Source organism: Lissotriton vulgaris, unplaced genomic scaffold (assembly GCF_964263255.1).
Source record: "Lissotriton vulgaris unplaced genomic scaffold, aLisVul1.2 SCAFFOLD_228, whole genome shotgun sequence".
Classification (NCBI taxonomy): Eukaryota; Metazoa; Chordata; class Amphibia; order Caudata; family Salamandridae; genus Lissotriton; species Lissotriton vulgaris.
In genome coordinates, this window is record NW_028252959.1 from 717,723 (window position 1) to 731,984 (window position 14,262).

The 14,262-nt window shown below is 45.1% G+C and overlaps 1 protein-coding gene across 2 annotated transcripts in view; it reads left to right on the forward strand.

Moving 5' to 3' along the window:
• Positions 1-14,262, forward strand: part of LOC147661202 (serine/threonine-protein kinase Nek1-like) — a 1,124,062-nt gene that overhangs the window by 90,111 nt on the left and 1,019,689 nt on the right. For both annotated transcript variants that reach the window (XM_086951243.1, XM_086951242.1), the window contains exon 3: positions 8,132-8,229. In XM_086951243.1, the coding sequence (XP_086807369.1) occupies positions 8,132-8,229 (98 nt within the window). The remainder of the gene's footprint in view (positions 1-8,131; positions 8,230-14,262) is intronic.

The following is a 14,262-nucleotide window of genomic DNA, read 5'->3' on the forward strand; positions in this document are numbered from 1 at the left end:
TCAAAATGGTGGGCACTTAAAATTAAGATTTGGAGTCAGGCTCTACAGGAACAATATCCACATTTCTAGCATAGCAGAATCTACGACCAAGGGGTGCCCGAGGTTTTCATCGAGAAACTTCTCACGGGCCTCTTTGACAATAATAACTGCTCATCCACCTTTGCAGTGGACCTCTTTCATCGCTTCCTTGGCCCTCGACCCCGTGTGGGAGTCCTGCCATGCCTGCTCAGAGCGCGCCTCCTCAACTATAGAGATAGGGACACAGCCCGTCATGTACCCCCCTACACTGTCAGGGCATGTTGTGATGACAATAACTCTCTTTGCAAGGGGGGCCTTAAACATGTAATGCTTTACCCCACCCAGTTGCAGGTTGAGGTTAACGCAACTTCGACACTCCATCAGAGGGGATCATCTTTTGCAAACAACATGCCTCTAAGTACTCCTCATCTAGGCAAAATACCCTGAACTGCACTGGCTCACCAACAAATGCCCTTCGGCCCCCTCAGTGCTGACTTGGCCCATAGTACTTGGCCCTCCTTCTGGCTGTTGACTGTTTTTCACATGCTTAGCACAATGCTCTTTGGTCATCATCGCCTTCACATTCCTATAACTTAAAATGATCTATATAGATTTGCAGTTGATCCTTCCTTTATATTTCAAGTATCCCTCAATCAGACTGACCACATCATGCCGAGGCCTCGCTTCTCCCCCATAATGTATACCGCATTATCCTTATTAGGATTGTTTAGTTCTTCTTTTCGGGGTTCACTGGATGTTTTTCTATCTGGTGCGGTTGGGGGGCAGGGGAATTCCTCTTATGAGTTTTTCTTGGTTAGCCACTGCACATCAAGTACACTATGCGCTCACTTTTGACATGGCACTATATCCCTTACACTGCCTTCTCGATGCCAACTCAGACGGGTCCTGGGAAGGGTGGTAGACATTACCTTCTTTACATGGAACATCCATGGTATTCATAATCCCTACAAGGGCAAACTAGTCCTCTTATATCTGTCCTGCCACAAGGCTAAAATAGCCTTTCTTTAGGAGACACACCTCCTACCTAGTGACATCCACTCATATGCGACTACTTGAGGAGCGCACCACTACTTTTCCTGTTACAGTTCATACTCCTGTGGAGTTTGCACCCTCATACATAAAAGCATTCTCTTTTCCCTTTACAAGAGCCATCAGACCCTGATGGCTGCTATTTGATTTGACAAGGTATCCTTGCTGATAAACCAGTACTATTAGTTAACATAGATTCTCCAAACACTGATGCTCCGGAATTCTTCCATGAGCTCTATGCCCATATGGGGCATGCGGACACCTACCATGTAATTCTAGGTGGGGACTTTAATATTGAGCAATACCCTGACATCAACTACACCAACAACCAGCCAAGTGGTAAACCCCGATTGTGTGAAGTAATCCAACACATTGCTGACTCATACGCCCTACAGGATATCTGGCGCACTCAAAACCTGTCCACACCTGGGTGCACCTTCTACTTTGCACCTCAAAATATTTGGATGCAGCTAGATTATTAGCTTCTTTCTGCCAATGCCTTGCTCTGTACCACTGAGGTCAAACCCTTACCACAAACTCTATCAGATCATAGTCCTGTTCTCCTGACCCTACAAATCCCCCTATGGATTCCATCGTTGAATACTTTGCTCTGACTTCGGGTACTGACTCGACCCCGGCAGTTCTCTGGGAAGCCTTTAAGGCATATATCTGTGGAGTATGCATGTGTGAGAACGTGGGTATCCTGCGCGATATAGGCTCCCATCTACAACGCATTCATACTGATCTATGCAACATAAGCCTAGCCGCCTTCCAAGGTGGCGACCCCCCAATTGATAGAGGACTTGCATATCTGAGGTAACATGCTAAGGCCCGGCACTATGGTGAAGGGGAACGCCCTGGCTGCACTCTAGTATAGCTACTCCACCCTAGTCGTTTGGTGGCAGTCACTTCGATGGCTTGTGTCACCGAGTTGCGCACGACCTCTGGGTTTCCTATTACTGGTGGCGAGGATATCCTGCCTGAGTTACAACGCTATTATGAAGGCCTTCATATATCCCGCGTACCCAACAACGCGCAGAAGATCCCACCATCCCCAGCGGAAATCGCAATGGTGTGGCTCACTGATGGCCAACGATGATTCCTTAGCGATCCGATATCATGCGAAGAAGTCATCCAGGCGATCAGTTCTTTGAATGGTCCATGGCCCCAGCCCTTGATGGCCTACTGAAGTAATCATGTAATCTTTAACTTGCTGATCCTCATGTAAAGCGCTCTGATACCTACAGGTCTAGCCAGCGCTATATAAAACTTTCCAAATAAATAAATAATGGAGCTTTCTATAAAGATTTAAAACCACAACTGGCACTGCACCTCTTAGCTATGTACACTGAATCTTTGGACACCAATGCGCTGCTACCCACACTACACAAAGCAGTTCTCATGCTCCTTCTGAAGCCTGGTAAGCACCCCCACCTGTGCATGTCCTACTGTTTCATATCCCTTCTTAATCTAGACAAAAAGATTTTAGTCTGGTAGCCAAGATCCTGGCTACCAGACTGTTCCTGCTGATGGAGCAAATCATATCTCCTGTTCAGTCAGACTTGGTCCCCCATAGGCCCACTTCCCTCAACCTACTTCTCTGTGATAAATAGGTTCTCCCCCACAACACCCACTGTAGTTGCCTTATTAGATGCTGAAAAGGCATTCGACCCCTTGGAGTGGAACTTCTTGAGAGCAACTCTGATCAATCTAGGACTCCCTACCGGGTTCATCTCTCTGGTCATGCTCTTATATTCTAATCTGGTGGCACGCCTGCAAGTCAAAGGTTCCGTCACAGATGCGTTCCTTATCGCAAGGAGGACCAGACAGGGTTGTCCCCCATCTCCCCATCTCTTTATCATCAAAATGGATCCATTAGTCTGTCACTAATTTAACTATTAAACTCCCCCTATCCATGGTGGGACGAGTAGCAATAATTAAAATGGTGGTCCTCCCTCTTTTTTTGATCTTTTCTTGAATATCCCTAAACCACTCGCACAGAAACATTTCAGCAACCTACACAGTCTCTTAACATGTCTTATCTGGGAGTTGCCCCCACATTCAGTGTGATACCCTGACCCTCTCTTATGACTGCGCCGGTTTTGGAGTCCCAGACCTCCATCTCTACTACCTTGCAGCCCAATGGCATTACACACATCGTTGGTACCTCCCAGATGCCTGCCTCCCTTACCCAAACCCAGAGATGGACCAGCTGCGGGATTTTCCTGACCCTTATATCATGCTAAAGGCCCTCCCCATTGACTCCACGGATATTCAAACCATCTCTACAACGTGCTGGGCCTGGCGGAAACTCCGTCTGGTATTGGGAGATGGGCCGTTCTACTCCCCTGCCCTTCCTTTAGATGACAACCCAGGGCTACAACTCACACTTGAAAAGGTGGTGCAGATCACCCTCCAACGCTGCGACCTCCATACTATGAGGGACATTTTCCCTGATGGCCAAGTCCTGACGCATGCCAATGATAACTGCTTTCAAAACGCCTCATACATTGACCACTTTGTGCTTCAATGACTACATAATACACCTCACTCCCTTATTTCTCCTACCCCCTGGCTCTGGATGATTGTTGTCTCGGACACTGACGTAGACCAGTTGCTCACCAGGTTATACCGGCTTTGCACCACCTTGAAACCTGACGCCACAGCCTGTGTCAGAGAGGCTTGGGGTGCAGACCTGGGCTTCCCTCTCACAGATAAAGTATGATCCTATTGTTGTTCACAGACCCAATGTATTTCGGTCAATCACAGACAAACTGCTACATTTTAAATGTCTTTACCGAGCAACCCTCTTCCCTTCCGACATCACAAAATTCGACCCTACACGATCTGACGGGTGCCCCAAATGTTCTGCCCTGAATGCAGATTTTGCACACCTGACATGGACATGTCCGCAGATTTGCCATTACTGGACGTCCATCTTTTCCCATGTCTGTCTCAGCTATGACTGAAGTAGCAGTTGCGCCGGACCCTCTCATAGCACTCCTCGGCATTACTGGCGATGTTCCTAAGTCTGCTTGCCATTTCATGTCAATGGCACTACTGTTTGCAAAGCGCAAAATCATGTTACATTAGGGTAGCGGAAGGGTCCCTACCACCGCCATATGGCTCAAAAGTATGACACATTTCGAGGGCTCAGCGGGGACTACACACCGCTATAGCCATCCACATCTCGCCTAAAGATATCTGTCATACCCTACGGGACTATCTCCTTACACTAGACCCTAGCATTCCAGATTGATCACTGCTTTCACCCTAAATATTGTACCGACCTCTCCCTTACACACCGTGTCATATGCTCTTGCCTGCGATATGGCAATGTTATTTCTTTTTTATGTATTCAATGTATATGTATATGTTGATGTTGTCATATTCCTGACTATGTAATGTTCATGATGGTGCGCCCTACGCCCAGCTCAATCCTGCTGTACCTTGTTGTGATTTGCTTTAATTGATGTTATGTTGTTGTTGACATGGCTTTTCATGTATTAAAACTCAATGCTTAAAAAAAATCTCACTCCAAATTATGCTAATAGGTACAAATTAATGAACAAGATCACATAAAAATGGCTGCAGGATACTGGGACCTAGGCGTGATTTGAGGCCAACCACAATGGACACTGGGTCGGATACACTAACCAACTTTGGCCCTGTTGGAAGATTTATCTTGGGACTTGGCCTTTTTTTAATAAAGTGAAAATACCACAGCAAGACAAGGCAGCAGGCTGCATCCGAGGCAGTCCTAATGAAATTGAATAAGAGTATGGCGAGGTACCTCTGAGATGGTTGGTTTTTGCAGGAAAAGCTTAGCACCGGAGAAATTAAAATTTATTGCACATTCCTCTTGCTAGTTGGATATTTTTGGCACCTTTGTCCGGTCAAGATTTTTACTTTTGGACTTAGGGCCCGATTACAAGTTTGACGAATGGGATACTTTGTCACAAACGTGCCAGATAACCTGTCCGCCAACAGGTTCCATAGGATATAATGGAATTGTAATACAGCGGACGGGATATGTGTCACGTTTGTGACAGAGTTACCCTGGCCGCCTAACTCTTAATTGGATCCTTAGTCTCTTTTTCAGGGCTCGGAATCCTCAAGTTGGGCCAGACTGAAGCTATATCCAATGTCCAGTTCCAAGAAGCTGGATGTCCTCGTACCGAGGGTCTGCTGAATCAGATTTGGTGCTGGGGAGAATCAGATTTATTTTTTAAGCTCAACGAGTCCCCACCTTCGTTAGATAAGCTCTGGTGGTTTGTTCTGGTCCTCCGAAGGTCCAGAAGCACAAACTTTTTTTAAGTTCCAGATTTTTCACTACTGGTAGGAGAAGTCCAGTTAGACACGGTCAAGGGTCTAAGGACCTCAGGAACACCATGTGGGGATCAAGACTTCTTTCAGCAGAGGCGACCAGCAGGGTCCTTGTCCGTTTCAGAGGTGTACTTGACAGCTGGGGACTTCTGGAAAAGGCCTCTTGTTATTTTTGGTAGCCCTGGAGCCACACAGGAGGTCCGCCAACTAACCCTTAGACTCCACTTCTTTGTCCTGGGTACATTGGGGAGCAGGTCCAGACCGTCAGGACTCCCATCAGGTCACAGACCAAGATCAAGTCCATTTCTGTTCTTCCACTGGTCCAGAAAGTGTTCTAAATAGGGTGATTGGGGATATCACATTGATGCTTGGCATTAGGTAGGGGGTGGAGGTGACCACTTATCCCTCCTTAACCAGCAGGATAACAATTCCCTTGGGTAAACCTAGCTGGTCAAAATTCAGAGATAGAAGCAGAATTCATTTTTAATATTGCTTTAAGTGCTTCTCTATGGGCCAGCTTGTTTTTCTACAGTGAAAATAGCTTTTGGGTGCTAGTCACAGCAAGGACATTCAATTTTTAAATGTTGTAAATGTTTCCATGTCTGGCTTTTAAATACCATGCACATTGCCTATGAGCTGCAATGCCTACATAGAGATGGCTTCTTAATACTTAAAAGGAGGGGTTTTCTTCTGTCAAAATGGGTTATTTTGACAGGTTGTGTTGCAGGTTTTAAGCTGCAGTGCTAGGCTACAGTGGTAGGCCTGGAGTCATGTTTGCCTGGTTATGCTAGTTGATGGCACAATAGTGTTGTATTACACAGATGACCTTTAGGTTTTGGTGCTACCTGTCTGTTTTGGGCACCATATACTAGTGCCTTACAGGAAAGTTAAGTATGCCAATTAGGAGTTACCCAACTATTACATGTTTTAGGGGTCTAGGGGTCGGAGCACATGCACTGGGGCCGGGTTAGGACCCTCCCAGAAAGTGGAGTCCAAAACCTGCAGCATCAGTCCACAAAATTGAAGGTGCTGACGCAAAAGGGGTCACCTTTTCACACAGTTTATCATAGATTTATCAAACATGTTCCCTCCCAAACCATTTGTTATGCCACAGTGGCCCCTTTACCTAGTCCTAATGTTTCTCACATATACTCCCTTCGATTGATGCACAGCTTCTCATTGCATCTCTGAACTTAAATGTTATCTTCCTCATTGCACTCACTTCAGCTCATTGTTTCAGTGAGCTCCAAGCCCTATCAGTGCAGCTGCCCTACACCACCTTTTTTCTTTGTTTGAACAGGATTCGAACATTAGCTAATGTCCCGGTCATCCTCTCGGTTTGAATATAAATATTAGCTCCCGCAAGCATCCTGTTTTGTTTTTACTCCTGCTCTGTGTACCCATTAAATAAGGTAGGTCCTGGGTTTACTAAGAGGCTGTTCTATTTGTAATATCTGGAACCCTCATATGGCCAGAATTCTGCTCTCCCCCCTCAAGAGGTTGAGACCACCATGTTGGTATTATCTTAACATGGTCGGGTTGTCTGGCCAATGATGAATCATGCTAAGAATAAGTGGGTGAGGCCTTTCCTTCCAAAATCTTATTTTGCTTTTCGTTTTCTGGAGCATACTTTATATATTCCAGTAAGGTGTAGGAATATAGAAGTAGCCATATTTATTGTGGCTTTGGGTTTACTTTGGAGGATGTACAGCATTATAAAACCTCTAGCCCTCTTGTGTGAGATATCGTCCTTTACATCTGCCAGGCTTCGACGTGGGCGTCAGTGCACACATTACTGAAGCACTATTGCCTTCACAGCCAGGTTCGGCTGGAACGTTATTTCACCTGCTTGGTTCTGCAAGACTATTTGTTCTCAGTCTACTCCACCCTTCATCTTGGGAGGTACTGCTTTGTTATCTTTTCTGAAGGTGAGGAATCTGCTGTTAGATGTACCCATCAGAAGAACAAGTTACTTACATTCAGTAACATGTTTCTTAGGGATACTATATTTTATTGAAGATCCTTCACTGCCCTACCGCCTCCCCATTCTGAGGAGTGGCATTTTTTATCATCTAAAAAGGTCACAAATTATATGTTTGCACACTGGTACCAACATTTGTTTTGAACTGGATTCAAGGGTCAGAAAGAGTTCACCAAGAAACTAACATTATCTTGTAGGGGTGGCGCTCATATGCCTTCTACTCCATCACTTCTGGGGTGGACCGAAGCCTTGAGCCGCGTGGCACTGTAGCAGCATGTGGAATGCACTGCTATGAAAAGTTTCTAGATCCAGTCTGTTTCCTGGGGGATATTGTAAAACTGAGGAATCTGCAGTTGGAGTATCCACCTGAAAGAGTTGTGTGGAGAGGGAGTTAAAGTGGGTGTACTGTTGTTCCATGTAGTAAACTACTTAGACACTGCAGGAGTGGAAAAGCACATTTTGAGCAGGTTAAATCAAGCTTAAAATATTATATTTTGTAGGGCCGCCATTTATTTACCAAAGGGCGTTCATGACGTTGAATAAGGCCGCTGGGGGAGGAAGGTTCTGAGAATCTAAAAGGGTATAGAAAGTGCGAGGCCTTGTTCCTACTTTTACCATGTTGTAAGTACCAACATAGGGTTTCTTGGGAACATTTTAAAAGCGAATTTTGTGCATGTGATATACCTGACAGCTTCCTAATGTGAAAATGGCTTCTTAGTTTTAGAATTAGAGTGAAATATGTATTTTTCATTTCAGAAAATGGCTGTCTGTATATAGTGATGGATTACTGTGAAGGAGGAGATCTCTTCCGAAGGATCAATACGCAGAAGGGTGTTTTGTTTTCAGAGGATCAGGTACTTATGGGAGCATTTACCAAATTCAATAATACCTTATTTCAGTGCTAAAGACATATTACAGTTATTGTCAAAAGTTGGGTTGGTTTTAATTAGCATTTGTTTTCCAGGTCCATGCAGTCGGAAACCTGAGTGGCTGGGTTAAATACTGTCTCCAAAGATGTGGACGGCTGCTTACTAGAATATGGATGTAGCCATAATTTTAAATGTGCTCACAGACGCATAACGTAGTAAAGTACATAGGCGAGGCTAATCTGTTTCTACAACACCAATTTATAGCAAATAAGGTACAGTTTGTAGAAATGTTTATAGCCCTACAAGGTAAACTAATAGCAGGCCTAACTCTTTAATTTGTATATAGTTTGTCATAAATTATTGTAGGCATCTAACCTATTGAGTGCATACATGTAAAATAAGTTGTTCCCAGAGTCCCCTGTAGAGCCATCTTATTAAGTGCCTACCATGCCCCATAGTGTGTAGTACTTGAAGTAGCTTGTGTCTTGGGTTCTTTACCATCTGGTGCCCAGCGTTTATGGATATAACGGAGGATACTGGCATGAGTAGGAAAGAGAGTTTCAGGGTCGAGTCATGAGGATGCACAAAATTATTATGGGTCATTAATGTGCCATCCATCAACAATGTCCCCACTGTTGCAACCACTGCCTGTTCCCACTGTCTCATTCTCTGTGCCGTCAGTGAGCCTATAGGTCTGGGCAGACCACGGAATGGGACAGTGAATGCATAGGGTTGTGGTAAATTTTAATTACCTATACTTAATTTATGCGGTAAAGTTCAATAAGAATAACTCAGTCAAAATAAGAAGGCAGAGTCCGTGGTATCTGAGGTTTAAAGTGGGGTTTATTCCTTAAAAAGGAATTGGTTCGAACCAATGGTAGCATGACCCATCGCCACGAGGGTTCAGGGTAGGAATTGCAATGGACATGTACAATGATTTATTAACAAGTAAGTATATATATAGTCATTTCATACAGTGACAATGAATGCAGAAGGCGTAACAGCTGAGAGAAACGAGATAGGAGCAGAAATACGTAACAGGAGGCGTGCACTAGGGCGTACACGGAGGTGTGTGCTAGAAACGTCACATAAAGGTGTCATAATGGGTGGATCCCTGGAAGGATCCTGCAGAGTCAGCAAAAACAGGTGGCAGAGATGCGCGCACAGCAGCATGACGTATGATTGACGTGGAACTGGAGGGTGAAGGGGACTTGACATTTAGCCCTACATGTGGAGACAGAAGTCTGGAGTGTCAGAACAACCTAATCCCAAATCATATCTAATATCTTGTGTTTGAGGAACTGTATTATCTAAAAGGAAAGGTCTCTCGGGCAGAGGCTATTCTATACTGACTGCTAATGCGTGCATATGTGACTACGTGTCTACATGAGATGTGAGGGGCCATGGGCCTACCATGGTAACGGAAGCTATGAATTACTTGCATGGAGACAGTGAGGCCGGGCCCTTTGCTCTGCAGCTGGGAAGGATGTTTACCTAAAATACTAGACAGGAATGTATTTTTCGAGGAGCGGAGCAGATAACTTGAAGGCTGAATACGGTCTTGGCAAGCAAGGCTGGCCGAGCCTGGCACAGCTCGCCGCCCAGGGAGTAAGTCAAGGGTCAGGAAGCAGCAGGCTGCTGCTTTCAGGGGCAGAAAGCAGAAAGAGACTCGATGGCAGAAATCAGGGCCTAGGAATCATGAAAGTGCACCACATAAAGACGTTGGCAAGGCACACTTAGGAGCGGAATATCTGACCCATTCATGGTGGATCTGAAAGAGGACATGTTAACGTTGGACGCAAATGTATTTGCGTCTTCATAGCTGGTTGTGGAGGGAACTTACATGTACTAGAAGCATGTACATGGAGCCGTTGGGGTCTACGATAGGGGACACGATTGACCATAAAAATTCATATTACCTCATTCCCTCCTTGTCCCCTACGGACCCTTCATGATATATCAATCCTCATTAATCTATCAATCTGTTCATGTAACATCATTTGCTCTTCTTTCTTCTTATGGCGTTTTGAATGAGGACTTGAATGAGGAATACATGATGTGGCGCACAAGCCGCAAATCGCTGGCCCACATTGCAGACATAGGCAACAACTGAATACTATGAGAAGGCCAATACCTAGGAAGGATAGGACTTTCCATCCCCAGGCTGACAACGTTGTCCAGAACCAACCGGACCAAGTCCAGGTGCCTGGATTCTGGTGTATCAGACTTGCAATCTTATGAAGGCGTGTTATGGCTCTATATACTGATGGCGCGTTTTCTGGAATGAAAACACAGCAGCTTGACCCGATGACCTTACAGGCTCCGCCCCTATCGGCCAGGATGACGTCAAGGACGAGACGATTTTGAAGAACAACAATCCGCATCGCAGACTGCTCCTCTGTTAAGTTGCCTAAAGCGGAAGTAGTTTCATTCACTACAGCTTCAAGGGTTCTAGTTAATTTTCGTATCAGTTTACTATTAAAGACAGCACCTAAATAGGGAAAGAAACCTTTATTGAAATCTGTATATTGTTCCCATGCCGTTTCAGTGTAGTCGACAATCTGGAGATCTCTCTGTGGTCTATTGTGTACTAGATGGGTGTTTCTATGATAATCAGGAGGGGCTAGGAAAACAGGTGGTAGAAGAAATGCAATGTAACAGGTGCCATCCCAATCTAGAGGTAAGCGTATGTAGGCGGTATGACCACAAATGAAGTAGGAATGACGTGAAGCTTTGAAGGTAGACTTGCCCTTATCACTGAATTCGATCACAGTAGTACATCTACTATGACCCAGGTGCACTGAACCATTCTTTTTGACACATAATTCACCCTTGACTGGAAGTACGGACATGGCGGGCAAGACTGATTCTGTTTCGGATTCAACACTGAGAATCATGAGGTTAAGTGTAAAGTTACCTAATCCATATACTTCATTTTCTAGATCAGTTCCTGTCCTTTTGGGGAGACCCTCCTTGTCAGGGAAACAGACCTTATGCAAAACGATGTTCAGGTTTCCCCATACCCAGTTACCCTGGTAAACTACGGAGTCTGAATCCAAGGAATTAATCAAACTAAACCATGCACCACAGGACCCATTATGTGTGAACGGGTACGGAAAAAGAGGCAGAACTCCTTTGTATTTCTGATAGGGAGGGAGTCGGCCACATATCCAACAATTAGTAGCATTGCTGGTCTGATGGGAATGATGTAACATACTAATGAATGTGTTGTTGCGCAGCGCAAGTCTGTAAGAAAGTTCGTGAGGGGGTAGTTCACTAAAAGAATGCTCTGCAGTGACGTTTAAGGGAGAATTTGCACGCTTGAAAATAGGATAGTATATGTGTAGAAGCACACTTGCAGCAATAATCATAAGGCTCAGGAAAAACATAATCAATAAAGTCACAATACAGTGGCTGCGAAGAGATTTGCAATATTCACGTTTCTTGAGCTGTTTCTGTCTATCTCTCTCTCTGTTGGGGTCTAGGGGATACATGTCAGAAAACACGTCTAACCGATTCACCTAGGGGAGGACTTAAACAATTAAACTGTCTGACTTGCTAGACCTCAATTTTTCTTTATACTCCTGCTGTGGAGTTTTCTCTATCAGGGGAAGTTTAGAGTCACTAGAATCTGGACAGTCCTTAGAGGGGGAGGGTGAGTCAGTCTCTGGCAATGCACGAAATTTCTTCACGTGACTGGAGTGCAGCCACCCTTTGCGGCCCTCGATCTTGATTGCAGTCCTCGTGGTGAGAAGTACCAACTTCGGCGCCTGCCACCTGGGCTCCAGCGGGCTTTTCCTGTCGAAATTTCTTACAAGGACGATATCTCCTGGAACAACATCATGCGGTTTCACCTCGGTATTGTCGGGAAAGGCTGCAGCGACCTGTGAACGACATGATTGTAGTGCAGACATCAAGGAAGCAAGGTAATCTGTCAACATATTACAATCGACATCAGTAATCTTTCTGGGCAAAGGCGTCCCCCACATATTCGGTGGTCTACCAAAGACCACCTCATACGGGGATAGCCCTGTTCTGGAATGGGCGACCATCCTCATGTAAAAAAGGGCGACCGGCAAAGCTACGATCCAGTCGACACCCTTCTCCTTACAGATTTTTGCAAGACGAGTTTTCAGGGTCTGATTGTGTCTCTCTACGAGACCTGCTGCTTCAGGATGTCGGACACAGTGGAACTTCCATTGGTAGCCGAGCAGGAGTGATACCTGCTTCATAAGCTCGGACGAGAATGGTTGACCGTTGTCTGAGTATACGACACGGGGCAAACCATATCGAGGGAAGAATTCACGAACCAGCTGCTTGGCAGTGGTCGGAGCAGTGTAATCTGGGACTGGATATGCTTCTGTCCAACGGGAAAGTGCACAAACAACTACGAGGACATATTTGAAACCTCGACAACGTTCCATCTGAATATAATCCATCTGGAGGACTTCAAAAGGGTGATCAGGAGGATGAAAACCACCTTGCTCTACGGGAACGCCTTTACCTGGGTTGAACTGACAACAAATCATGCAAGTACGCACTTTCTGTTTGGCTGCTGCTCGTAAGTGTTTATTGAACCAGAGATGTTGAATACTGTCTAACATGGCTTTTTCTCCTAAATGTGCTGGACTGTGTACGGTATTAATGATAACTTGAACCATAGAGTCGGGGAGAAACCATGTGGATTTTCCCTTCGTCATCCATCCTTGATCTGTCTGGGTCCCTCCTAGTTCAATCCATTTCTTGATTTCATCTGGTGTAGCATGTGTCTGTATGTCAATTACATCTAGGGCGAGATCCTTAACTGTCATGCAATGTGTCGGTGTCGCGACTATTGTCTTTGTAGGGTCAATGACGTGAATCTGATTCTGAGCTGTATGTTTTGCGGTTCGGTCTGCCAGGTCATTACCCTGGGAAATAGTATTGGTAGCTTTTGTATGTGCCTTACACTTCATGATGGATATCGCTGTAGGCAGATGTATTGCATCTAATAGAGTTTGAATGAGGGGACCATGTTGAATTTTGGCACCGTGAGAAGTCAAAAAACCTCTCTCTCGCCAGAGGACACCGAAGTCGTGGACAACTCCGAAAGCATAACGTGAATCTGTGTATATGTTAACTCTCTTGTTCTTGGCTTGAATACAGGCTTGGGTCAGAGCGATGAGCTCTGCTGCTTGTGCTGACAGGATGTCAATACAATTTGTTTCTATGACTTCAGTTTCTGTTGTGACTGCGTAGGCGGCCACTAATTCTCCTGTACTTGTTCTCATACATGAACCATCCACGTAAAGTGTCAGGTCTGGATCTGGTAACGGAGTGTCTGTCAAGTCTTGTCTGGGTTTCGTCGTAATAGTAATGACTTCAATGCAATCATGTGCCAATGGGTCTGTTTCAGTTAATGGCAAAAGTGTAGCAGGATTCAATGTATTACAGCGTCTGATTTCTATGTGTGGCTGAAATAATGTCAATTCATAACCTGTCAATCTTGCTATAGTCAAGTGTTGAGTCTGTGTTCGATTTAAAAGAACTTCCACGGAGTGTGGAACTTGTACTGTCAATGGATGTCCTAACACTATTGAATCACTTTGTCTGATTGCTAGAGCTGTTGCTGCAACTGATTTTAAGCACGCAGGCAGAGCCTGGGCTACTGAATCCAATGTACTAGAAAAATAAGCACACGGTTTGTGTGAACCTGCTTGATCCTGCGTGAGTACCGATAATGCAGTACCTTCACGTTCTGTGACAAAAAGTGTAAAAGGCTTACTGTAACATGGTGTCGCTAAAACTGGTGCTTGACATAAGGCTTTCTTTAAGTCGTCAAAAGCTTGTGTATGTTCCTGAGTCCAAGGGAGGACAGTTGAAGACGCTGCCTCCTGAGTTGTTAACTGAATGAGTGGCTTTGCTAGAAATGCATATTGAGGGATCCATTGTCTGCAGTAAGAAGTGAGGCCTATAAAAGCCCGCACCTCCTTTTGTGTCCTGGGTGGTAACATACTGGCAATTAACTGGATGCGATCG